General features: G+C 41.2%; 1 protein-coding gene across 2 annotated transcripts in view; it reads left to right on the top strand.

The window, feature by feature from the left end:
- LOC142493648 (CD109 antigen-like) overlaps positions 1 to 25,320 on the top strand; it is a 181,266-nt gene that overhangs the window by 63,033 nt on the left and 92,913 nt on the right. For both annotated transcript variants that reach the window (XM_075598012.1, XM_075598011.1), the window contains exons 4-9: positions 1,305 to 1,535; positions 3,225 to 3,350; positions 7,062 to 7,101; positions 9,683 to 9,770; positions 14,024 to 14,114; positions 20,804 to 20,945. In XM_075598012.1, the coding sequence (XP_075454127.1) occupies positions 1,305 to 1,535; positions 3,225 to 3,350; positions 7,062 to 7,101; positions 9,683 to 9,770; positions 14,024 to 14,114; positions 20,804 to 20,945 (718 nt within the window). The remainder of the gene's footprint in view (positions 1 to 1,304; positions 1,536 to 3,224; positions 3,351 to 7,061; positions 7,102 to 9,682; positions 9,771 to 14,023; positions 14,115 to 20,803; positions 20,946 to 25,320) is intronic.

The raw sequence follows: 25,320 nt of genomic DNA, 5'->3' as shown, positions 1-25,320 counted from the left end.
CACACACACACAGACAGGCACTCACCTGCTTTCACTCCACACTCCTCCCCGCTCCCCGAAGCCTCTCCTCCTCCCGAAGCCTCCCCTCCCCATTGGCTCACAGCCACACCACGTGACGCGTCAACGCTAGACATCACCATTTTCTTGTGTCTCCTAGCGGCTGACGCGCCACAGCGTGTAGTGCGCTGTGCCGCCAGGGGGGACTGGGACCGGCTCGCGAGGATTCCCCTGCTGGTGGGGAACTCGCGACATGGCCGCCCGCACCAACGAGCGCAGCGGGACCGAGGCCTTAGGGGATATGCTGTCGTGAGTGCAGTTAATGGTATTGTGAACACAGTAGGTAATGCAAAAATATCAGCAGCGCACAGCCAAGGGAGCCAGGTTAGAATAATAATAAAAAGAATGTATCTAACAATTAGACATCACCAAAGGAGGTGTAACAAACCTGCTACATGTTTCACACCTTGCAATGCTTTATCAAGGATATAAAGCACTGCAAGGTGCGAAACATGTAGGAGGTTTCTTACACCTCCTTTAGTGATGTCTAATTGCTAAATAAATTATTTTTATTACTATTCTAGCCTTGCTCCCTTGGCTGTGCGTTGCTGAGTTTTTTGCATTACCTGCTTGGATCTATTTACCTGCGGCTGGTCACGCAAAACAAGGACATCCAGAAAACTCCAGGAGTGGGTAAGGATTTATACTGTATCTCATATACTCCAAAGGACACGTTCAAGAAGGAAACATGTGAGTTATTTTGTCTTATTCAAGTATGAAAACATCCAGTCTATTAAGGACATCTTTAGCTTCTTGCAAATAGGATGGCAAAGATGTTAGGAACGATCTTAAAACTCTGTCATTATACACACTAGCATGTTCTCCAAACCGGAGATGATTGGGCATCCAGGTCATGGAATCTTGCTATTATAGGGGCACATGAATGAAGTGCTGGTATGGCTTATCACACCCGTTCTAGCGGTAACTTCCATTCAAGTCAATATAAGTAAATGCCGGAACGGGTGCAATAACTTGTATAGGCATTTGATGCATGTGCCCCATAGTCCCTTGTGAAATCTCAAAAATGTATAATGTACAATCTCACTTTGTTAATCAGAGATTATGTACAATTTGTACAATAATGTTTATGCTTGTCTTGTTAAGAGTTTAGATTGGAAATATCTAACTTCCTGATAGTTTAACCTAGATATTATTTTGCTATATTTAATCTGTACTGCTCCAGTGTGTTGTCTTTTAAAACCTACATGGGTTCCTCAACTAATCTTCTCTACCTGTTTTGATTACAGCTTCCAATGAACTCTACGTCAAATATTTACGAATTGGTTGTGAATGCATCAGCTCAAAATGTAGTACTCTTTTCCAAAAAAGTATGGCTGATAATGCAGATAAAGAATATATCTGTGTTCATACAAACAGATAAAGCTGTCTACAAACCTGGACAAGCAGTTAAAATTAGAGTCATCTGTGTAAATCATGATCTGAAACCACATAAAGGACTCGTAGACCTTTATATACAAGTAGGTCGTAGTAATTTCTTAGAATCATGTTTAAAGACTAGAAAGCATATTTTACCTTTGCTTTCCTTTGTGTGGTCAGTTCATGGTACTCCAGCATCTGGGAACACAATAGGCACAAAAGTGTGGTAGTATATAATGCAGCAGGGCCACCAACAGAAATCTTGGGGTCCAGGACAAATTAAAGAAGGCCCGGCCCACTGTTACTACTCTGGCAACCTAGGGAGACACCGTGGGACAAGGGGAACATATATGCCTGGACAGGGGGGGAGAGGGAGTAGGTATTGAGGGTTAGCATGAGGTATTGGGGTGAGAATGAGGTATTGAGGAGGGAGGCGGAGGTATTGGGGAGGGAGAAGGAGGTATTGGGGAGGGAGAAGGAGGTGATGGGAAGGAGAATGAGCTATGGGGAGGAGAATGAGCTGTGGGGGAGTGGAGGATGAGCTATTATGAAGGGGAGAACGAGCTATAAGTGGGGAGGATAGGTATGCGCCTGGAGAGGGGGTGGCAGGAGTATGTATGGGTCTGGGGTGGGGAAAGTAGGGTGGGGTGAGGAAAATGAGCTATGGATGGTAGAATAAGTTATAGTGAGATACTGTGAGGGGAGGAGGTAATGCATGATACTATGGGCCTTTGGGGAGTAGGCATGTACCTAGGGATGCAGGTATGGCCTGGGAGAGGGGGTAAGTATGGACATGAGGGGGAAAGGGGAGTAAGTATGGGCCTGGGGGGGAGCTAAAATAGGTATGGGCCTGGGGTGTAGAGAATAGGTAGGCCTGTGTGGAGCCCAAAGGAGGGCACTGGACCACGCGGGCCTACCTGAAGCCCGAGGAGGGGCCCAGCCAAATGCCCAGTTGGAGAGAGAAGTCCATGTGCTGGAGGGACAGGAAGGCCCATCCATGTGCTGGGGTGATAGAGAGGTTAGCCCAGTTGCAAGCATTGCTGGAAGGTAGGCCCAACCTCTTGTCTAGGCCAGCTGGGCCCCCAGAGCATTTATCCTGGCTGTCCCCTCCCCCCGCTGTCAGTGGCCCTGAGGTGCAGAAATATTTAAAATTATACGTTCATCCACATATAGAGTGGCAAAACATATGTTATAAATGTTAATTAATATCAACCTTTATATATTTTTATCTAGTTACAATATTTTGATTTCCAAACACTTAAACTGTAAACACGAAGCATAGTGCACAGTTCATACTACATTTATCATTATACTGTTACACTATCAATTTGGTATCAGCCAAGTTTAAATCTGCAATACCCTCTTTTAAAAGTAATGTGCTGCAATACAATGGAGTAATAAGTATGACTGTGGAACAGCATATGCTTCTTCTATTTAAATATCGAAGAGTCATAAAATCATATTGGGACTCCCCAGAAACGATAGTGGCTTCCTTACTTTTAACCCCTGGGGGCATTTACCACTATACAAACCACAATAGAGATTCCAACAGATACTGTTCATTTCTTTCGGTCTGAGGACACATTACCCTCAAGCAATAAACGGTTGACATGCATTAAAAAGGATTCAAAATAACAAACAATGATATGGTGCATTGAGAGTGCTGTTGGAAAACAAGTTTTAATAAAACTATTAAAAAAAAAAATGATCTTGCATATTTAGCACCTGAGAATAATGACAAATTAACTTTTTGTTGATGATTTTATTAATAGTTATTTTTCTAATGATAGGATCCTCAAAAGAATATAATCCAGCAGTGGTTGAGACTGCAAACTGACTTGGGTGTTGTTTCTGCTGAGTTTTTGCTGTCTGACATCTCCATGTATGGATTCTGGACTATACAGGCTGAAACAGATGTAAGTAGAATATCATTCAGTGTCGTCATGATAAACTAGCAATAATTGTATTGGGCATTACATAATATAATACACAGCAGTATCCTTAAATAAAGTTGAAGATTTATAGAGATATGTGGTCTAATAGTTATGTTTTGGAACCCAGGATCAGCAACTTCTGAATAGTTACCATATCTTTCTGCCCCCACTTTCTCTATTCAATATAGCAAGAAGCAAGTAACACACGTTTACGGATGTAGTCATTTTCATTTACTTGAAGGAAGTAAATGTGTTGGTAAATGTACATGAGCCCACTTCTCATCATAGGGAATAGGGGCTCAACAGGGCAGATTGTGGTATCTAAACAATTAATGTATTGTGCTGCATGCAGTGCAGTGCTATTTGAGACATAAGGGCCTATTCTAGTAGTTTTGATAAGCTTTTTGAGCAGTTTCTGAACGATTGGCCAGTTTGCTATTCAGCAAGCTTTGATAACCTGCCTAACTCATTCGGGATGTGCATTTTTCTGAGCGGTAGCGCCCCTGCTCAAACACACCGGGCAGGAGCTGAAAAAATCTCCAGAGTGCCATTTTGATAAGATCACGCTATGCGAGTAGCACTGATAATCTTATCGAGGCTCTGAACTAGCGAGCTTATCACAGATCTCATTTCGACACCCCAAGGGTGACGAGATGGGATTTGAGAGCAGGACTTAGAAAAAAATGTATTTTTATTGCATCGGATTGAAGCCGGGAGTCTCCGGAGCTGATACACATTAATACCAGCTCCGGAGACCCCCAGCTTCAATCCAATGCAATAACAATACATTTACAGGCAGCTTCATTACCTTATCGGCTAACCACAAAGGTAATGAAGGGGTTAAACACCAGTGCCCGGTTTGTGGGTAGCAGGGGTGGGTGAAGGGGGTATTTGGTCCATGGTGGGTGTTTAGAGCTTGCGGGGGGTTGCGGGAGGAGTTAACCTCTTCATTACCTTAGCAGTTACTACCTTACCCAGATTTGGATAATAGTGATATTGCCCATTATTGTACTGTATGTGTTGGGGGTGGTGAGGGGAGAGGCATTATTGAGGGTAGAGAAGGTGGGTAGTAGGGTTGTTGTATTTTTTTAATGTTTCTTGGGGGTAGAGGAATTGGGCGAAGGGAGTAATTGCCCCAAGGGTGGATGTTTAGGCCTCTCGGGTGAGTAGTGGGAGTGGTTAACCCCTTCATTACCAAAGTGGTTACCACCACTATGGTAGTGAAGGGTTCACTCCTCTTGCAAGTTTCCCGGTAGGCCTAACCACCCAACCTGGGGCAACTACCCCCTTCATCCACCCTCTCTTACCCCAGTAAACAGGGTACTCAGGTTTAACCCCTTCTTATCCTTAGCGGCTAGTCACTAAGGTAATAAAGCTGTTTTTATTTATATTTTAATACTAGTGTTTGGGAGCAGGGGGTCTCCTGAGGTGAACCACATTGATTTAAGTCTCGGGGACCCCATGCTTCCTGAGTTACAGGCCCCGGTATGGGGTGCCGTTATCCTCCTGCAATTTTTAAATCTCCCGCGTCACGTGACCGGGACATTTACTGTAGTGCCGACGATTATTCTAAAACAAACCTGGGGCAATCTCCAAAAAGACCCAGGTACATGCTGCAACATTTCACACATTTCTGCAGACAGACTAATGGCCCATCGGATTAACAGCGGGGGTCCCTGGCAGTCCCATTCAAACTGAATGGGACTGCCAGGAACCCCTGCTGTGTTAATCCGATGGGCCATTATCCTCTGCAGAAATGTCACTGAAATGTACCCAGCATGTGCCCAGCATGTACCCGGCTAGTTTAAGGCAAGTTTTAGAATACTCGTTGGCTCGTCTGTAAACGCATAGGAGATATCGGCACTCCATTTCGGAGCCTGTAACTCGGGAAGCAGAGGGTCCCCGGGGCTGAAATCAATGTGGTTCTGCTCCAGAGAACCCCTGCTCCCGTACACCAATATTAAAATGCAACTAAAAACACTGTGATCACCTGTGAGAGCTGTGCAGGGAGAGGCGGCTCTCTCTGTGCAGCTCTTACAGACTGCAGACAGATCGCACAGCGGAGAACTTTGAGAGAGACTGAGATCACATCGCTGCGACGCCAAGCGGTATTGGCATTTTCCTACCTCACGGTTTGAGACTTGTGGAATGGTTTCAGATTCTTTTCTGAACACTGTGATAACACAAATGACAAACCATTCGGTGGGGACATGCCACACCGTTCGAGATGGCAGCAAAGCTATCAAACCTACTAGAATAGGCCCCAAAGTATAAATATTGTATGCAATTGGATATATACTATTTAGGAAAATTGTTCTAACATTGTTTTTATTTTTGTCCTCTGTTAAACACCACATTCGTAATACCTCAAATTCTATCTTTGTTAAATTGAGGGAAAAATATTAAAATTCAAGCAAGAGTATCCCAGTTTTGCATTACCACAGAGTTTTGTATACATATATGTTGACTGCAAAAATGGTGCAAAAAAAAAAAAAGAACTACAGTTACTGTATGTGTATTAAAGAAATAGATCTGTAGCTCTGTTTCCCCCCTACCTCCCTCCCCCCATCCCGTCTCTGGAAACATGTCTCTGCTACTGATGTCTGTGAAGCGGTCATACCTGTGAGGGTCCAGTAGAGCTGAGTGTCCGCGATGTTGTGGGGTAACAGGACAGGCCTTTGGTTATCCTTAGGTTCTTTCCATGTGGTGACAGTGCCTCCAGTCACAGCAGGATGCAGTATAACTGCAGGCAGTCCCTACCATGACAGTCTTACTCCTATACTTCAGGCTAATAGACTGAAACTCAGCCAGAAGTATATAACCGTGATCTTTATTTATAGCAACCACCGCAGGATGGTATAACAGCATTGCATATAGTACAGTAAGGGTTTCGGGCTCTTGGGTGGTGCTGGCCAGCAGAGAATGTGATGAGGCCTTTTGCAAAGCACATATCTTGGCTCCTCCACCCATGAGGGGCTGAAGGGAACTCCAACACACACACTCCTCTCCCCAGGAGGAGCAGAGGAGAACTGACTCCTATAATTTAGAACATCCTCCCTCATGCAAAAGGGGAGGGCACAGGGTCTGCACCATGATAGGCTGCAACACAGACCCAGTGTCACCACCTCTCCTGCCACTCATGCGGCTGCGTGAGGGGGGGGGGAGCAGGGTGGGGTGCAAACCCCACAGGATAGCCTGTCACTGTCTGTACCTAGAAGAACTTATGTGCAGGGGGCAGAAAGATAGCTGGACTAGCCATGGCTATATATTTCACAGATTGGTGTGTGTTTTTCTTTGATAAATCTGTTTTTTTTTAAATTGCAGCATCCAAAAGTTGAAATGTTAATACTTTGTTACTCTTTTGGTTCTTGAGTTTACATTATTTTATATTTATTATATGGTCCTACATGCTCTCCAAATATCTGAGTAACCCTTCATCCATTTATTGCCCTGTCCTATTTTTTTACCCTCTGCAATGAATTCCCCACATCGCCTGTCTTAAATTATTAGTTGTGTTTTTACATCAGTGTTAAACACCTGGAATATTTGTAGACCAGTATTGTGACCTGAGGAAGACAGGAGAACTCTCGAAAGCTTGTCTTGTAATATCAAATGTTATCCCAAATTAAAAAGGTATCACCTAATTCTGATGTACTTTACATATTTACGGTATTATACTATTTTTGTTTTCAGAATTCTTCAAGTGCCACATCTTTCTCTGTCAACGAATATGGTAAGTAACACATTAGTATTTTTTTTTTTTACCTAAATGTTTGCAGAAGCTCTAATTATAACAGTTGAAACTATCTTGAATAACTAGTACTGTCGTATGGTAAAGTTCAGATGTTCAAAATAAACGTCAGCACCCAAAATATTTTGCTCATTCACGGAATTATTTGACTACAGCACTAGTGCTAATGTGCACTGATTGTGCCGATCGGCTGATTGTGCTGACATCAGCTGAAAACCCCTGTTCAATTGAAATCGCTTTTAAGTATATTAAAATGTGTGAATTGTATTTACTGAAAGTATCATTGGAAAAAATAAAAATGTGAAAGTACAGTAAATGTTCTCTTTAATCCTTAGTAGAAAATATAAGGGTCTATGTTTTCATTTGTAATGATAGAGAGTGTCCATTACTTCTCCTGTTACTGACCTGGCATGTGTAAAAGCATTTACCATTAGAAATGGGTGAATTGTCTGAGAAAATCTAAATCTGCTGCGGATTGGCCAATTTGTTGATTTCTGTGGTTTAGTTTTAAAAAGGCAGATTTGTGGAGCGGGGCTGGCGGGGGGGTTGATCGGAGCGGGGCTGCCATTGGGGGCGGGGATCGGAGCGGGGCTAGCGGGGGGGGGAGGGGAAACCGGGGGTGGGGGAATCGGGGGGGGGGAATCGGAGCAGGGCATTGGAGCGGGGCTGGGGGGGGAATCGGAGTGGGGCTGGCGGGGGGAAGTGAGGCTGCTTATTGAAGTGCAGGGGAGTTACGGTGGCTGCTGAGGGGAGTTACGGAGGCTGCTTGGGGACGTGTAGGGCTTCTGGCGCCTCACTCCACCTCTTCCTCCCTCCTCTCTCTTCCCCCCTCCCCCCGAAAGGACACGCGGCGGCAATTTTTAAAAAACAATTAGCGCGACCCCATTTGTTAGCACGGTCGGATCGGGTGGCCCCCGAGGACCGCGCTATAACAGGGTTGAGCTGTATATTGATTTAGCAAACCTAAGGTTATTGGAATTGTGTACTGGTGTTTGACCCCACAGGATATTTTATTTCAAGATATATCTCTATATCTATATGTTCTCCTTTAATCAATGTATTTTTTCATAAATTGCTTTAAATATAAAGACTATTTGACCTGCGCTGTTATTATGAAAATGACCTATTGGTGCCCTCTAACTTTAAAGCAGGAATCCGCTTAGCATTAGAGATGGTCAATTTTTTTTTGCAAATTTGGATCGCCCGCAGATCAGCCACTTCCTTTGGTCTGTGAATTTCGGTAGATCAATCTCAAAAAGGGAAATTCACGTTTTTGCGGATTTATAAAATTATTTTTAACAATGTTCTGCAACTCATGGATGGATTTGTAGAATCCAATCTGCGGATTCCGCAACCCATGGATTAGATTCTACAAACACTGGGGGATTTTGTTTGCCTTCCTCTGTATCAATATACTGTAAGCATGGATATACTGTAGGATAAAGTATCTGTCGTCTAAATTCAGCACAGGTTGAACTTGATGGACGCATGTCTTTTTTTTTAACCTCATCTACTATGTAACTATGTAAATCTGTCCATGGGTTGTATCCAATGGTGGTTTTTGAGAAATCTGGGCAGATTAAAACTGAGCAAATCCGTTTTTTTTTTAAAACCGCGAAATGGATTTTGAGGGGAAAATGCAACGAGATCCAGGAAACGGATTAGGGCGGATTTGCCCATCTCTACTTACAGATGCAACCACCAGTATTAGAACACTTACCTGGGAAATTCTAGGAGATTTTGGGGCAGTCTCGCAGTAAATGCCTCAACATTTCTGTGAGATTCTTAATGGCCCATCGAATTAACACAGCGGGGGGTCCCCGCAGTCCCATTTAAACTGAATCAAACTGAATGGGACTGCAGGGACCCCTGCTGTGTTAATCCGATGGGCCATTAAGAATCTCACAGAAATGTTGAGGCAATGTGCGGAAATGGAAAGCCATTTACTGTGAGACTGCCCCAGAACTCTCCCAGGCAAGAGTTCTAATACTGGTGGCTGCATCTGTAGCATACTCAGTAAATGTCTCCCTTTTTACCATTGTGAAGTCATGTTGCTGTTTATTTTTAGCAGCCCCATCTTTTTTTACATTCTGTAATACAATTATGACGATATCAGTTGCTGAAAATTGTACTCACGGACAGTTACAAATGTCCACGGCCATTCATACGAGAAACAACACAGATTGTAAAAACTCAGCAAAAAAAGAATAAGTGAAAAGTTAGAAAAAGATCAGCACAAATCTGTCAGGTTATGTTATATGACATCATATACAATATGTTTTCTGGGGGAACGTGCACAATCTGATGGTAACCACCATTCAAGTCAATGACAGTTACCGCAAGCTCGGATGCGAGGTCCAGTATTGCACTTGATGACTTCAGCAATTGAGATGCATGGTTATGTTCAGTATATATTTATATTGTAGTAGGTTAGCAGTGAGTTTATAACATGAAACTTGAAGATAATTAAGAATGTGTGCTACTCCAATCCCAGTTTACAAATGCAGATGTTGGCATCTTTACTTCTACTTTTGTACTTTTACAATGTTTTGTTCCTTTTCAGTTGTACCCAGATTTGAGGTCACTGTGAATGCTCCATCTTTCTACATCAAAACAAAGCATTTGAATCTCACTGGTACAGTCACAGCAAAGTAAGTGATACAATAATACAATGAAAAGCTTGTTGCACACATAGAAGAGCATGACCAGGATTCATCAGGACATGATGTGGGTTATCACAAACCAATTAAGCATTAAATACCATTGGCTTGAATGGCAGATAACACTAGACAGGGTGTGATACCCCGCAACGCGACTTGGGGAATTGCAACCTATGTGTTGTAAGTTGTTTTTTGTTGTTGTTGCTTTGACACTTTAAATCAGATTGAAAATGCTCTTTCGGGGTACAAAAGCTCTAAAATATCTTCACTATCCCATTTTTTTGTAGCACCAAATTCTACAGCAATATCAACCTTTAGTAAATTTAGGTGAGTGAGATTAGGATGTCCTATGAGTCAAGCAGTCTTTCAGGTTAAATGCCAGATAACCACTGAAGGGTCTTATAATTTCTGTACAGATGGCGCCAAATATTTATTACATACAAAAAATGAGGATAATACTGTACAAATGACATAGCATAAAATCCTATAGGATAAAAGAAGAGGACCAAAAAATTATTTGACTTATAAGAACAAAGTAAGCGGCAATCAATCCAAGTGGCTTTCACTCTGACACTAATATCTATTAAAAAAGTGAAGGGATATGTGTCACATACCTGGATAAATATTTTTTGTATTGGACATATGTACAGTGCAGTATAGGCCAATAATTTAACAGCAGAAAAAAATAATTACTATACAGTTTATAAATAAATACAAACAAATGATCACATCAAGACTAGAGAGACTAAAAGACTATACAAAAACATCATGATATTAATTTTAAAATGAATCAAAAAAGATTCCAAGTGGACACTAAGGTAAAAGACTCGACATTTCGGGCTAAAAATGGCAATTTATTAAGACTGTTGCTAAGGGCCATGTTTAGCCCAAAGCATTGAGTTTCTTATAAGTACGTTTCAGTGTGAAACATTGCACTTTGTTACTTAAGCAACTAGTATAAAACTAACAGGAACACAAAGTCCAAGCACTAGATCAAAGCACTTCAGGGCAGCATGTGACCCACCAGTTGAAAAGCCCTGTCTAACACTGTGTAACTTAGTCCATTTGTGTCAGTGTACTGTAATCCTCTCCTATGGGCAAATTTAAGGCTTTAATATTCTGATATGTTTCCCTTGACTATATTGCTTCATCTGGGCCCCAGATATCCTAACACATACTGTACAATATGTGTATGTGTGTGTTTGTTTGTATATATCTATATATATATATATATATATATGTGTGTGTGTGTGTGTGTGTGTGTCTGTTACAAAATGAATGTTTCAATGTGTCTAAACATACAGATGTTTGTCAGAAACGCATATTAGTACTTGTTAAGCAAAAAGGTGTTTGCAAATGTTATAATATATTGTTATTCCCATCTTCACAAACAAATGAATATTGATTTAACAAGGGGTCTTGTTTACTATACATGCTACTGAGATAATTAGAAGTGGTTTGTGCAGATTTAGGCGCAAAAAATTATATCCATCAAAAAGTGAGGATAGACAAGCAATTCAGCCTAAACATAAGTAAAGTCAATATGTATCTGCAAGCCCAGAAAATGTGCCATGTGCTTCCTGGAAGTTGAATTACATGAAACAAAACAAAACACCCCTAAGAGAGAGGCAAAAAGAGAAAAATCTGTCATGAAGGACACTCTAAAACGGATTGAAAAATTATCACAATTCATTTATTAATACAATTACCGACGCTGTACATACTAATAACATATAAAAACACATATAAAGTGTACAAAAGAGACATTACTATAATACTGCACATACAGGCATATCCCGGTTTAAGGACACTCACTTTAAGTACACTCGCGAGTAAGGACATATCGCCCAATAGGCAAATGGCAGCTCGCGCATGCGCCTGTCAGCACGTCCTGAACAGCAATACCGGCTCCCTACCTGTACCGGAGCTGTGCGCAAGCGGGGAGACTATAGAGCCTGTTACAAATGCGTTATTTACACCAGTTATGCACGTATATGATGATTACAGTACAGTACATGCATCGATAAGTGGGGAAAAAGGTAGTCCTTCACTTTAAGTACATTTTCACTTTACATACATGCTCCGGTCCCATTGCGTACGTTAATGCGGGGTATGCCTGTATAATATGTCACATCTATAGCAGAGCGTGTAATCAAAATGCAAAGCCTATAGAATCCACATCAGAGTAAAGTACCCGGGTACTGGGTGTGGTGTAAATCGAGTCCCACACAGTTATAAACAATATGCCCACAGTATAATATGCAGTAATAGCATATCACTCAATACAAAAATCATCACAACAATTCTGAGCTGAAAAGGAGATTTGAAAAAATTATAGTCTCTCAAAAATGTGAAGATGCTCGTCAGTACTATAATCCAGACAACAATGGCGTCCCAGTGTGGTCTGGACGCCACCACTCCATGCTGCATGGGATATCAGTATGGAAACCAATCAGCCCAATGGCAGTTTTGCAACATGCTCCGTCAATGATAAAAATTATACCCCAAAGTGGCTGATTGTGCTGTCATCAGCTGAAAACCCCTGTTCAATTGAAATCGCTTTGAAGTATACTAAACCCCCAACCCCCTATGTGATTATTTATCAATGTTTCCCAGCTGCATATACTGTATGGGGCAGAACTAGGGCCATAGTACCAGCTTTATCAAACAGAAAAATCCCATTGGTTTCACTGAGGAATAAAAAGTTTCTTGATAAATTTGGTGCAGTATTACCTCCCCCAGTTCTGGCAGGAGGCCATTATAAATGACCCATTTACAGATCCTGTTTCAGGGCAGTGACTCAAATGGTAAATCATCATAAAGTAAGGAGCTTATTAAACGCCTTCTAAGATAACAACTTGCTTTGTATTCACCATCAGGGAGGAGATGAATACAAAAGCACAACACTTTGCTAAACTTGTTTTTTTTTAATTATTAGAATGATCAACTTGGCCTCTTGAAAACAAAGTCCCAAAGAGCTGTATTTATCAAAGTCTCATACAGTAGCTGCAAAACAGAGTCAAAATTGTTGCAAAAAAATGCACCAGCTTTAGCAAAAGTTAGCATCCGGTTCACTAAAATGGAATTACTTTTCTTCTTGCCCCAGTGTTACAGCCAGGAGACAGTAATAACCCCCCCCCCCCACTCCCCCAAAACAGCCGAAGTTTATTTTTTAACAACAGTATCCATATATAAATATAAATTAATCTGTCTCTTTAATTTCTTAAAATTCGATTCCTTTCTTTTGAAAATATATAATTTACCATAATAAGAAACTTGAGGCGTTAGTACAGCATTAACTATCAGCTGGCTGTAAAAACCAGAGCAAACGCCCAAGGTCATCCACCCTACTGCAAAACTGGGCCAAAATACTGCACCAGATTTATTAAGGAAAATATTCCCATTGAAAACAATTGAATGTTGATGTTTGATAAATCATGTGAAGTGTTTTTGCCTATGTTTGTAGCCAAGAGACTTATTTTTATATGTAAAGCATGTGGCAATGTATAATTCTGCATTCTTACCAAAGCTGGCAATCATTTGGTGCTCCTGTTATAAATCGGTCAAAATATTGATTGGGTGCCAAACAGAATGACTGCATTTCAGTTTCAATCAATCCTTCAGTCAGTGTAACTCAGCAGCTACAATGTATCCTTATCTCACTAAGGTAACATGATCTATTGTTACAGTTTAGAGCTCAAACTGCTGGGAGCATTGGCAACAAATTGTCACAAAACAGGAAAGTGTTGCAAAGATCTTGTGCTGCTTGGGAGATGGGCTAACATCTACTGTAGAAATCAAAGGATGCCTTAAAACACATTAAAAATGGAGTTAAGAGTTGAATAATAAAATTTAAAAAATGCTGCATTAAAAATGAAATATTATCTCATACTACCCAACTGATTTATATAAAAAAAAACATTTAAGATGTCACATCTTTTGTTGCTTTAACACCGGCAAGCAGAATTTAATTTTTTTATACTCAACTTTTTAAATTAATACTTTTTTGCTCTTTAGTACACGAATTCCCCATAACCTGTAGCAAAGAACAAATGTGCCCCTGTCACTAAAATGAAAGGAAATAGCTACACAGGGAGGTGTAACATGGCAGCTATGTAAAGATGTATTCCTGATGGCGACCTTTCTGCACTGATATAAGTCTCCCCGCAAAATACACACAAGCCATAGACTTGGTGTAAGATAATATATATATGTTTTGTATAGCTTTTTGTGTTTTATCCTAGGTATACATATGGGAAACCTGTGAAAGGGAATTTAACAATATCTCTGAGGCCATTTTATTCTTCTAGATATGATATTAACAAAACATATGAGGTAAGTTTTATTCTTGTCTTGTATTCCTCAAATCTTCGTAATTTCCATGGTTATCTATCTAGCTATCTATCCATCCACCCACTGTCTCTGTCTCTGTCTCTGTCTCTGACTCTCTCTCTCTCTGGGCCTTATTCAGAGAACATTCATAAAAAAATTCGCCAGGGATTTTAAAATGAATGTTTTTTGGGCGTTGCTATCACGGTATTCTGAAAGGCTCGAATACCTGTGATAGCAGAATGCCCAAACCTGGCGAGTTGCTGCCAGCGATAGCATCGAGCCTCTGCAAAGGCAAAAACCAGCGATTCATTTCTGCTGCAGAGAGAGCTGCTCTGAGAGAGCCGCCTCTCCCAGCGGAAATGTCGGCCGAAATTTATTAATTTAAATATCCATTTCTTTAATAGTGTAGAGGTGCAGGGGGTCTCCGGAGCTGAACCACGTTGGTTTTGTGTCCGGGGACCCCCTGCTTCCCGAGATACAGGCCTCTTTATGGGGTGCCGGTATTTCCTATGCAAGGAAATGTCCCGGTCACGTGACGCGCCCCATAATGGGGCCTGTATCTCGGGAAGCAGGGGGTCCCCGGACACAAAACCAACGTGGTTCAGCTCCGGAGACCCCCTGCACCTCTACACTATTAAAGAAATGGATATTTAAATTAATATGTAAAAACACATCAATACACGCCCCCCACCCCCCCCCCCCCTGCCCAAATCCATACAGTACAGTAATGGGCAAATGAACTATTATCCAGATATGGATAATATATTATTTGCCCATTATTAAACACTGCAGTCGCATACATAAATAAAATAAATAAATACAGTTATACTTACCATAACAGCAGGTCCCTCTGTCCTCCGTTGCCAGAAAGCATATATTGAAAAAAAATACATTCTAATGGTCCCTAACCCCTTAATCACCTACCCACCCTGACCCGTGAGGCCTAAGCACCCACCCCAGAATGACTATACCCATCCTATACCCATTGAGTAGTATAGTGGTACATCATACCCATATAATAATAATATGGGCATGATAAGCCTCTATAGTACTCAATGAGCACCCTAATAAAAATATAGTAATACACAAGACACACAGTAATAAAACCTAACTATACTCCCAAAAAACACACTTCACTAAATAAAATCAGTAGCCAGCTAATCCAATCAATAGAAGCAATTACAACATCAACAATGAATTAATTAAACCATTACCCAATCAAACTAATTAATCCCTAAAGCAACTCAAAATGAATAGTAACACTAACCAATGTAAACAATTAATTAATCCTACATTAATTAATGTAACCATTAAAAGACAAATAAATACATTAAAACTATCTCTGAAGTATCCATAAAACACATTAGCTAACATAATATAACTTTAAGTACAAGCGAACACCAATCGCAAACCTTTTAATACATTAACCATAAACAAACAATCACATCCACATCAATAACAAGCGAGAAATGCCCCCCAAATATTGGCATAATAATGTATTAATCTGTACCCGAAAGAGGTACAGATTAATATATTAGCAGTCAATGTGCCTCCTCCAAAAAATCAAAAAACACAACCAAAAAATAGACCTGTAAAAAGAGACATTTACAAACATAGAATATCTTACTTACCATTAGAAGCGGTGGCCCTCCGACTCCCGGGGTAACAGGAAGCTCACGTACCTTGAAGGCCTCCAACAGCATCCGATGCCATCATCCATCAGGATCCGGCTCAGGTACCCCAAACTTCTTTTTTCTTTCTTTACTCACCGTCTTCAATCTTCATCTGTAACCATTTCTTGTTGTTCTTTATCTTCTTTCTTCATCTGTCAATCCATAAAACCCCATGTTAAATCCCAGCCGATGCTGTCTCGTTGGCTTCTTGGGCTCAAATGAGGCGTCACGGCCTTAAATATGGCTTGTGACGTCACATTTACCCTCACAATGGTTAAAAGCCACCTGATTGGCTGTTAAAACCATGTGCAGACTTACATTTTTTTTTTGCTGTGACGCCACTTAAAGGGAATGATGCCAGCCAATCAGAATGGCTGTGCTTCATTTACCTTTAACATGACGTCAGTAAATCCAAGATGGCCGCTGGGTCACAAGGTATTTCAGCCAATCAGCGTGTGGAATTGGTTCCCACGATCTGATTGGCTGAAATACCTTGTGACCCAGCGGCCATCTTGGATTTACTGACGTCATGTTAAAGGTAAATGAAGCACAGCCATTCTGATTGGCTGGCATCATTCCCTTTAAGTGACGTCACAGCAAAAAAAATAAATGTAAGTCTGCACATGGTTTTAACAGCCAATCAGGTGGCTGTTAACCATTGTGAGGGTAAATGTGACGTCACAAGCCATATTTAAGGCCGTGACGCCTCATTTGAGCCCAAGAAGCCGACGAGACAGCATCGGCTGGGATTTAACATGGGGTTTTATGGATTGACAGATGAAGAAAGAAGATAAAGAACAACAAGAAATGGTTACAGATGAAGATTGAAGACGGTGAGTAAAGAAAGAAAAAAGAAGTTTGGGGTACCTGAGCCGGATCCTGATGGATGATGGCATCGGATGCTGTTGGAGGCCTTCAAGGTACGTGAGCTTCCTGTTACCCTGGGAGTCGGAGGGCCACCGCTTCTAATGGTAAGTAAGATATTCTATGTTTGTAAATGTCTCTTTTTACAGGTCTATTTTTTGGGTGTGTTTTTTGATTTTTTGGGGGAGGCACATTGACTGATAATATATTAATCTGTACTTCTTTCGGGTACAGATTAATACATTATTATGCCAATATTTGGGGGGCATTTCTCGCTTGTTATTGATGTGGATGTGATTGTTTGTTTATGGTTAATGTATTAAAAGGTTTGCGATTGGTGTTCGCTTGTACTTAAAGTTATATTATGTTAGCTAATGTGTTTTATGGATACTTCAGAGATAGTTTTAATGTATTTATTTGTCTTTTAATGGTTACATTAATTAATGTAGGATTAATTAATTGTTTACATTGGTTAGTGTTACTATTCATTTTGAGTTGCTTTAGGGATTAATTGGTTTGATTGGGTAATGGTTTAATTAATTCATTGTTGATGTTGTAATTGCTTCTATTGATTGGATTAGCTGGCTACTGATTTTATTTAGTGAAGTGTGTTTTTTGGGAGTATAGTTAGGTTTTATTACTGTGTGTCTTGTGTATTACTGTATTTTTATTAGGGTGCTCATTGAGTACTATAGAGGCTTATCATGCCCATATTATTATTATATGGGTATGATGTACCACTATACTACTCAATGGGTATAGGGTGGGTATAGTCAGTCTGGGGTGGGTGCTTAGGCCTCACGGGTGAGTGAAGGGGGTATTAGCCCTAAGGATGGGTGTTTAGACCTTGCGGGAGGGTAGCGGTTGGGTTAACCCCTTTATTACCTTAGCGGTATTAACCGCTAAGGTAATGAAGGGGTTAACTCCCCCCGCAACCCCCCCGCAATGCCTAAACAGCCACTAAGGGCCAAATTCCCCCTTCACCCACCCCCGATAGCCACTGTATTGTATTGTACTGTATGTTTATTACAGTAAGCCTGGCACGGGTGTTTAACCCCTTCATTGCCTTAGCGGTTAGCCGCTAAGGTAATGAAGTTGCTGTACATTCATGTTTCCTGCCTCGGATGCATGCTGGGGGGGTCCGGAGCTGCTATTAATGGTTACCAGCTCCGGAGACCCCCGGCATCAATCCGAGGCAGGAAAGGGGCCTGATTTCTTCTAAGTCCCGACCCATCGCAGCTCATCGAGGCATTTCCCCACCAATTGTCCAACAATTTTGTGGGGAAGTGGATTTGGGGAGAAAATCGTTTTTTAAGCCTGCGATGGGCTGCGATGGGCCGCGACACCCGACTCGCGGGTCTCTGAATAGCGGGAGTTTATCAACCCTCCAAAAATGGTAAATAAGGGCCTGATCGCTGCTCAGTCAGCGAATTTCGGACGGAGATAAAATTTTGCGTCGATACAGGCCGTTATCGAGCACTTATCGAGGCTATCTGAATACCAGTAGCCATTTTGGTCGATAAGTGCTTGATAAGGGCCTTATCGAGGCTTTCTGAATAAGGCCCTCTCTCTCTTTCTTTCTCTTTCTCTATCTTTCTCTCTCTTTCTCTCTCTTTTTCTCTCTCTTTCTCTCTCTCTCTCTCTCTTTCTCTCTCTCTTTCTCTCTCTCTCTCTCTCTCTCTCTCTCTCTCTTTCTCTCTCTCTTTCTCTCTCTCTCTCTCTCTCTCTCTCTCATATCATGGTGGCTGCTGGTGTCACAATATATATGTACAGTATATATACACAAAAATAAAATCCAGTAACTGCAACAATAGGTGTCTATATTACAGTATAGTGTATAATAAGGCAATGCCAAATTTATACTCACAAAAATATATAATAAATAATAGGACTTTAAAAATGTCATCCCATCCAGGGATATAAAAATACAAAGTCATGAGTGTTCACAGTAATAATAAAAACAGTCTATGAATGCTCCAGCACTCCTGTACTGAGAGTTGATATAGCCTGACAAGGCTTCCAACTGTCCTCTGGTTTCTCCAGTACTATGCTGTGCCCCGCACTGGTATTCCCCCTTGCCGTCTTTACAGTGAGTGTGTCAGTCGACAGCTGGAAGGGCGATCAGGGGCTGCTTTCTCAAGCACTCCTCCACCTTGCCTCTAGCTCCATGTTTGTCTGCCGGAGATCGGCTGAGAGCGGCGCTGTGGGCATGACGTTAAGCCATTTATCGGCAGTTTTTTACATTCGTACAATTCTAGTAGCCTCAAGTAGGTTATCGAGGCTGTAGAATTGAGATTTCCTCTCAAAATCCTCACACCGGGAAAAGTGGCATGAAGGTGGGGATAACCTGCCGATAATGCGGCGAGAGAGGGACTTTGGAAAAAAAAAAGCATTTTTTCTGCATCAGATTCATGCCGCCATATGATTGATACCAGAAGAGAGAGAGAGATATGAAGAGAGAGAGAGAGAGATGAGGCTGGGTGAAAGAGAGGATGATGAGGGTTGGTGAGAGAGAGGATGATATGGGGGGTGAGAGAGAGGATGAGGTGGGGTGGGAGTGGAGAAGGAGGGTGGGTGAGAGAGTATGAGAAACATGGGTGAGCAGATGAGGAGGGAGCAAGAGAGAGGATGGGGAGGGTGGGTGAGAGAGGATGAGATGGGGGGGTGAGAGAGGACGAGGAGGGTGGGTGATAGAGGACCTACCTCGCACTCCTTCATGCCAAACTGCCTCTCCCCCCTCACCGTGAATCCTCTGACCCTATTGGGTAACACTGTCCACGTGATAGGACCACCCCAGAGCACTCTGGGTAGTGTAGTTCCCCTGCAGAGCTTAACCTAAAATTGCCAGTGCGCATGCGCACCTTCATCAAATGGCCGGCGTACCTGGGAACGCTCTGCGCATGCGCGAGCTATCTCCGCGATGGTGTGGGGAGGACATCAGGACAGGCTCATGGATGGTTCTTCAGTAGTGGCAGCGCCTCCAGCCCCAGAGGATCCTGGTGCGGCCAGGATGGACCTCAGGGGCACTTCTTTTTTGGGTGGTCAGCATACTTCAATTATTACACCAGAGTTGAGATAACTGGGGTTTATTGACACAGCAGGATACACAGAATAATCACAGGTCATTTCCCTGAAGGCCAGTACCCAGAGCTTGAGGCCCGGAGCACCCCTCCTAAGCCTGTAACAGGGCCCTGTAACAGGGCAAGGCCTCAGCCTACTCCTTTTGGGGAAAGACTCAATGCTGCATCCTTATACTCTGGAGGACAGCCCAGTACTAATATTACACTTATAACTGGGTATGTCCATAAGTACCTGTTTCTCTCCACATAGTGTATCTGCTATGTAAGTTCTGTTAAGTTCCAGGCATTAGCAGGTTAATCTATAAGCCAGTGACCCCCCTTCTGCTTCCCTTGAAAGTGAAGGAAGGTGACTCATGGCCTGTGTACAGCCCCTTTGTAGGTGGGTACAGTCCACGAGTCCGCCCATTCCAGAGTTTTCTAGAGGAGTAGCCAAAAGTTAGTTCTTTTCCTCAGCTCCTCAGAGAGTGAGGACAGAGAAAGTCCTTTTTCCTCACCTCTTCAGAGAGTGAGGACAGAGAGGGTCCCTTTTCTCAGCTCCTCAGGGAGAGAGGACGGAGCTGTCAGACTACCCCATGATGGGGCAAGCATGCTCACTCTAGGCCAGCTGGCCTAGAGACCAACAGAATCAGAGCCCTTCTGACGGGTATGCACCCTCCAGAATTCCTGGGGTTAGTGGAGAAAATGATATGCTGCAAGGAAGAGCTGCTGCAGCAAGCACTACAATAAAATCCGTTCGAAGATACCTCTGCCTGTGGTGTCAGTTCCTGGGCAGGAGGGGTATGATAGTGCAGTGATGGGGGCTGACACCCACACCCCATGGGTTCCATCACAGCTGGAGGCACTGAGACCAACCCAGAAGAACCCAGAGACCTGTCCGAGCCTGTCCTGTTCCTGTCTCATTACCATCTAGCAGACCAAGCCTTAGCTAAGAAAAGCCTTAACATAGCAGTATTTTGATAGTATTAGGATTATCATTGCCTATAATTGGCCACAATTGATTATACTGTAGATACAGTAACTGAAGTAAGAAAAATGGTAAAGGGATTCATTTGTATTTTTTTGTTTTCGATTACAGATCTCAGGATCAGTAAACTTCAGTTTCACATATGCAGAAATATTGGAGCTGTTGAAATCACAGATTGAGGATTTGCAAGAAGGTTCACCAACATATGGGCTCCCAATAAACATAACAGTCTCAGTGACAGAAGAACTAACAGGTATATAAAGTGAAGAATTTCGTTAGATGAAAATATTATCAATATGTTTTTATTGCACATTGTTATGCAGTGCACTTTGGAAACACATTAATTATGATATGATGTATGCAAAATTAATGCAAAAAAAGTAACTTAATCAGGTGTTTATTAACCCCAAATATTTCTTTGCTTCAAGTTATTGCTGCTAAAGGTGGTTCTACAAGATATTGAATCATAAGGTGTACTTCGTTTTTCACACATGGCTTCTCCATTTTGGCTTTATTTGTGTTAAATAAATCATGACACGGTGTAATATGTCATGTGTTGTTGTTCAGCTGAGATTGTATTTATCTAATTTTAAGACCTGCTAAGGAACAGATGATTATTATTATGTCCTGATATCTAAAACCATTGAATTCAAAGAGGGTGTACTTTCTTTTTCACACAACTGTATGTATGTATGTATGTATGTACAGTATGTATATACAGGCAGTCCTCGTTTTACAACGCTTCGTTTTACAACGAATGGCTTATCCAACGCTATACAATGCATACCTCTATTCATTTTTACAACGCCAAAAGGCTTAGCCAACGCTCTTACGACGCTTTGCAAAGTTGTTTATGTGTATATAATATATTATATTATATAATATATTATTATATTATATATTTTGTTATACTATATATAATACAGTATATACACTATATAATTTACGTGTGTGCTGCATATCTTATTGCCTGCGTAAAATATTTGGTGTATTTTAGTGTTAAAAATGCCTTCAGGAATGGAACCTTTCATTTAAACAGTGTTCCTATGGGAAAAGGTGTTTCGCTTTACAACGTTTCGCTTTACAACGCCCTTTTGAGTAACGTATTGTGTCGGATAACCGAGGACTGCCTGTATATATATATGTGTGTATATATAAATTGAAAAGGACAAAGACAATCCCCTCAGTAGCACTCTAAATTACACCTAAACTAATCTATAAGATAAAGATTGTTAAGAAGAAACAGATGCTCCGCCAATTCAGAAAAAATGAACAAGATTTTATTAATTTAACAACAAGACACACTAACTTAAAAACATGAAAATACTAAAGACAGCCTATAAAAATATATATGTAACAAAAAATATAAAGAGAGGACTACTAATCGAATACTATCAGTATTACAAAAAGAAAAAAAAACTAAAATGTGTCTAAATAGGTTTTAAATAGTGACAACAAAGTAGTTTAGTCTAACATAATAGGCAATACAAAATATATTCCCACTGACATATGCATGAAAAAATGATAAATCATTGCGTTGGAAAAAGTATATAGTCAATGACCCAGTATATAGCCAGGAAAAGAAATTGATATGTATACCAAAAACAAAGGGGAAAAAAAGGAGATAAAGCACACAGGGAAAAATTAATATAACAATAATAATAGTTATACCCTGAACAGCATTTCCCCAAAATGAAATCAATGAGAACTGATGCAGCAAATAATGAAAAGTATATCTAATAAAGACATGTTAGCAAACAGAGTTATACATATTGAAAACACCACAATGCGCAGCACTGCAAGGGCAGGTAATGCCCAAACAGTAAGGAGGGTAATACTCAGCTGCAGCTAGATTGTGTAGAAAATAAGAACAAACCTGGAATTGATTACTTTATCCCCTATAAAACACTGCACGCCTTCACTTTAAATTTTACCACTCCGGGAAGAAGCCCACCGACGGGTGAAACGCGTAGAGTGTTTACTTTACTACAGCCTTTATGTAATCTTTTATTTTGAGGGACTTATGATGGATCTGATGCAGCATTTTGGACTTTATTTTTTGTTCCTGATATAAGCAGACTTTGGAAACACATCCTGTTCATTCGATATGGACACAAATTCTACACAATCTAGCTGCAGCTGAGTATTACCCTCCTTACTGTTTGGGCATTACCTGCCCTTGCAGTGCTGCGCATTGTGGTGTTTTCAATATGTATAACTCTGTTTGCTAACATGTCTTTATTAGATATACTTTTCATTATTTGCTGCATCAGTTCTCATTGATTTCATTTTGGGGAAATGCTGTTCAGGGTATAACTATTATTATTGTTATATTAATTTTTCCCTGTGTGCTTTATCTCCTTTTTTTCCCCCTTTGTTTTTGGTATACATATCAATTTCTTTTCCTGGCTATATACTGGGTCATTGACTATATACTTTTTCCAACGCAATGATTTATCATTTTTTCATGCATATGTCAGTGGGAATATATTTTGTATTGCCTATTATGTTAGACTAAACTACTTTGTTGTCACTATTTAAAACCTATTTAGACACATTTTAGTTTTTTTTCTTTTTGTAATACTGATAGTATTCGATTAGTAGTCCTCTCTTTATATTTTTTGTTACATATATATTTTTATAGGCTGTCTTTAGTATTTTCATGTTTTTAAGTTAGTGTGTCTTGTTGTTAAATTAATAAAATCTTGTTCATTTTTTCTGAATTGGCGGAGCATCTGTTTCTTCTTAACAATCTTTATCTTATAGATTAGTTTAGGTGTAATTTAGAGTGCTACTGAGGGGATTGTCTTTGTCCTTTTCAATTGTGTGTCCTATATAGTTTTTACTATTCCCCAGCACCATCAGGTCCTATTTAATCTATATACTGACTTTATTTGGGGTATATATTTTATTTTACCCTTATAGTTAGTCTTATTAAAGGGCTTGAGTTAACCTTACATATTATGTGTTGAGCAACTTCTCCGTCTGTGTGTTTTGTATATATATATATATATATATATATATATATATATATATATATATATATATATATATATATATATATATATATATATATATATATATATGTGTGTGTGTGTGTGTATATATATATACAGTGGTTGACAAATCACCAAAAAATCTACTCGCCACACAAAAAAAATCTACTCGCCACCTAGTACCAAACATGTGCTGCTTGGGCCAATATATACTCGCCCGGGAGTTAAATCCACTCGCCTGGGGCGAGCAAATGTATAGGTTTGTCGAACACTGTATATATATATATATATATATATATATACACACATGAAATTCAGTCAGCACACTGTAGTTGAAAATGTTGTAATAGCAGACGCTAGTCCCATAGAGAGTAAATATGATACGAACCAATCCAAAGACCAGTAAAGAGACAGCAGACCGCACGGGGTTAATCCAATAGTATATATTCACAACATGAAATACACGTAAGCCAACGTTTCGGTCCCACAGAGAGACCTTCCTCAGGGCCGTGTAACCCACAAGTGCAAGTGACCAAACATATATACCCCCACCCATGGTGCAATGCAAACAAAGGGAACCAATCACCAACATGCAATCAGACATAATATGCAACACAGCTGTGCTCCGTGCCCCCTCCCCTATTACCTGAATATCCATATGATTCATCATGACATGAGAGCAGGCACTTAAGCTATCAGAAGAGAGACACCCTGAGACACTGGTCTCAGAGTCTACTGCCCGTGCGGGGGAACGTCGCGCGCCACGCATGCGCAGTGGGCCAAAACACATTGGCTGCCGGGGCGCCAGCAAGGAGAGCGCGCCGCGCATCACAGCCGTGAGCAGACGCCTCACTTACTCTCCCTGGCAACCAGGGACGCCGGCAGCGCAAATCGCGCATGCGCAGTCTGGAAAACCGCCTCGGTGCACAGTTACCCACACACTGACAGCTATAATGGGCTAAACAGAGTAGTATGACACAGAGCGTTGAGGTGAACCACAGGGGGACAGAAAGAGGTACAGAGCACAAGGAGCGCATAGCATCACCATAATATATAAAGACAAAGGAAATGCAAAAGTGCAGAGGGAGTGATGCAACAGAGTATGAGTGACAAACATATATAAGGCATAATGTAAAACTAGGACAAAGCAGGGAGACAACTACAGAAAGCAGCTAAGTGAGAGCTCCTCATTAAGGCCACCAGGTGTCATAGTCCTTAGTTCATATATAAGCCTTGCTTCCTGTTTAAGCAAAGTCCTGCCCCTGTCACCCCCACGGGGGGGGGGGGGGACTGGAACCTGCAGAATAGGCATACAACGAAGTGTAGCCAATGTGTGCCTCTTTTCTTTGAAATGTCTAGCCACAGGTAGACACTTCAGATCTATATCAGAGGCATCACTCAATAGGGCTTTTCTGATGTTTGAACGGTGCATGGCCATGCGCTCTTTCAGCATCCGTACAGTCTTCCCGATGTACAGCAATCCACAAGGACACTTAATAAAGTACACCACGAGTTTTGACTCACAGTTCAGTTGTTGTTTGATTTTAATCGGTGCGCCACTATGCGGGTGATTGTAGCTTGGGCCCAGCTGCATATAGTTGCAGTTAGTGCAGCCATGACAGCGGTACGAAC

Source organism: Ascaphus truei, chromosome 4 (assembly GCF_040206685.1).
Source record: "Ascaphus truei isolate aAscTru1 chromosome 4, aAscTru1.hap1, whole genome shotgun sequence".
Classification (NCBI taxonomy): domain Eukaryota; kingdom Metazoa; phylum Chordata; class Amphibia; order Anura; family Ascaphidae; genus Ascaphus; species Ascaphus truei.
Note: the sequence above shows the minus strand (reverse complement) of the source record. Positions and strands in the feature narration are given on the sequence as shown.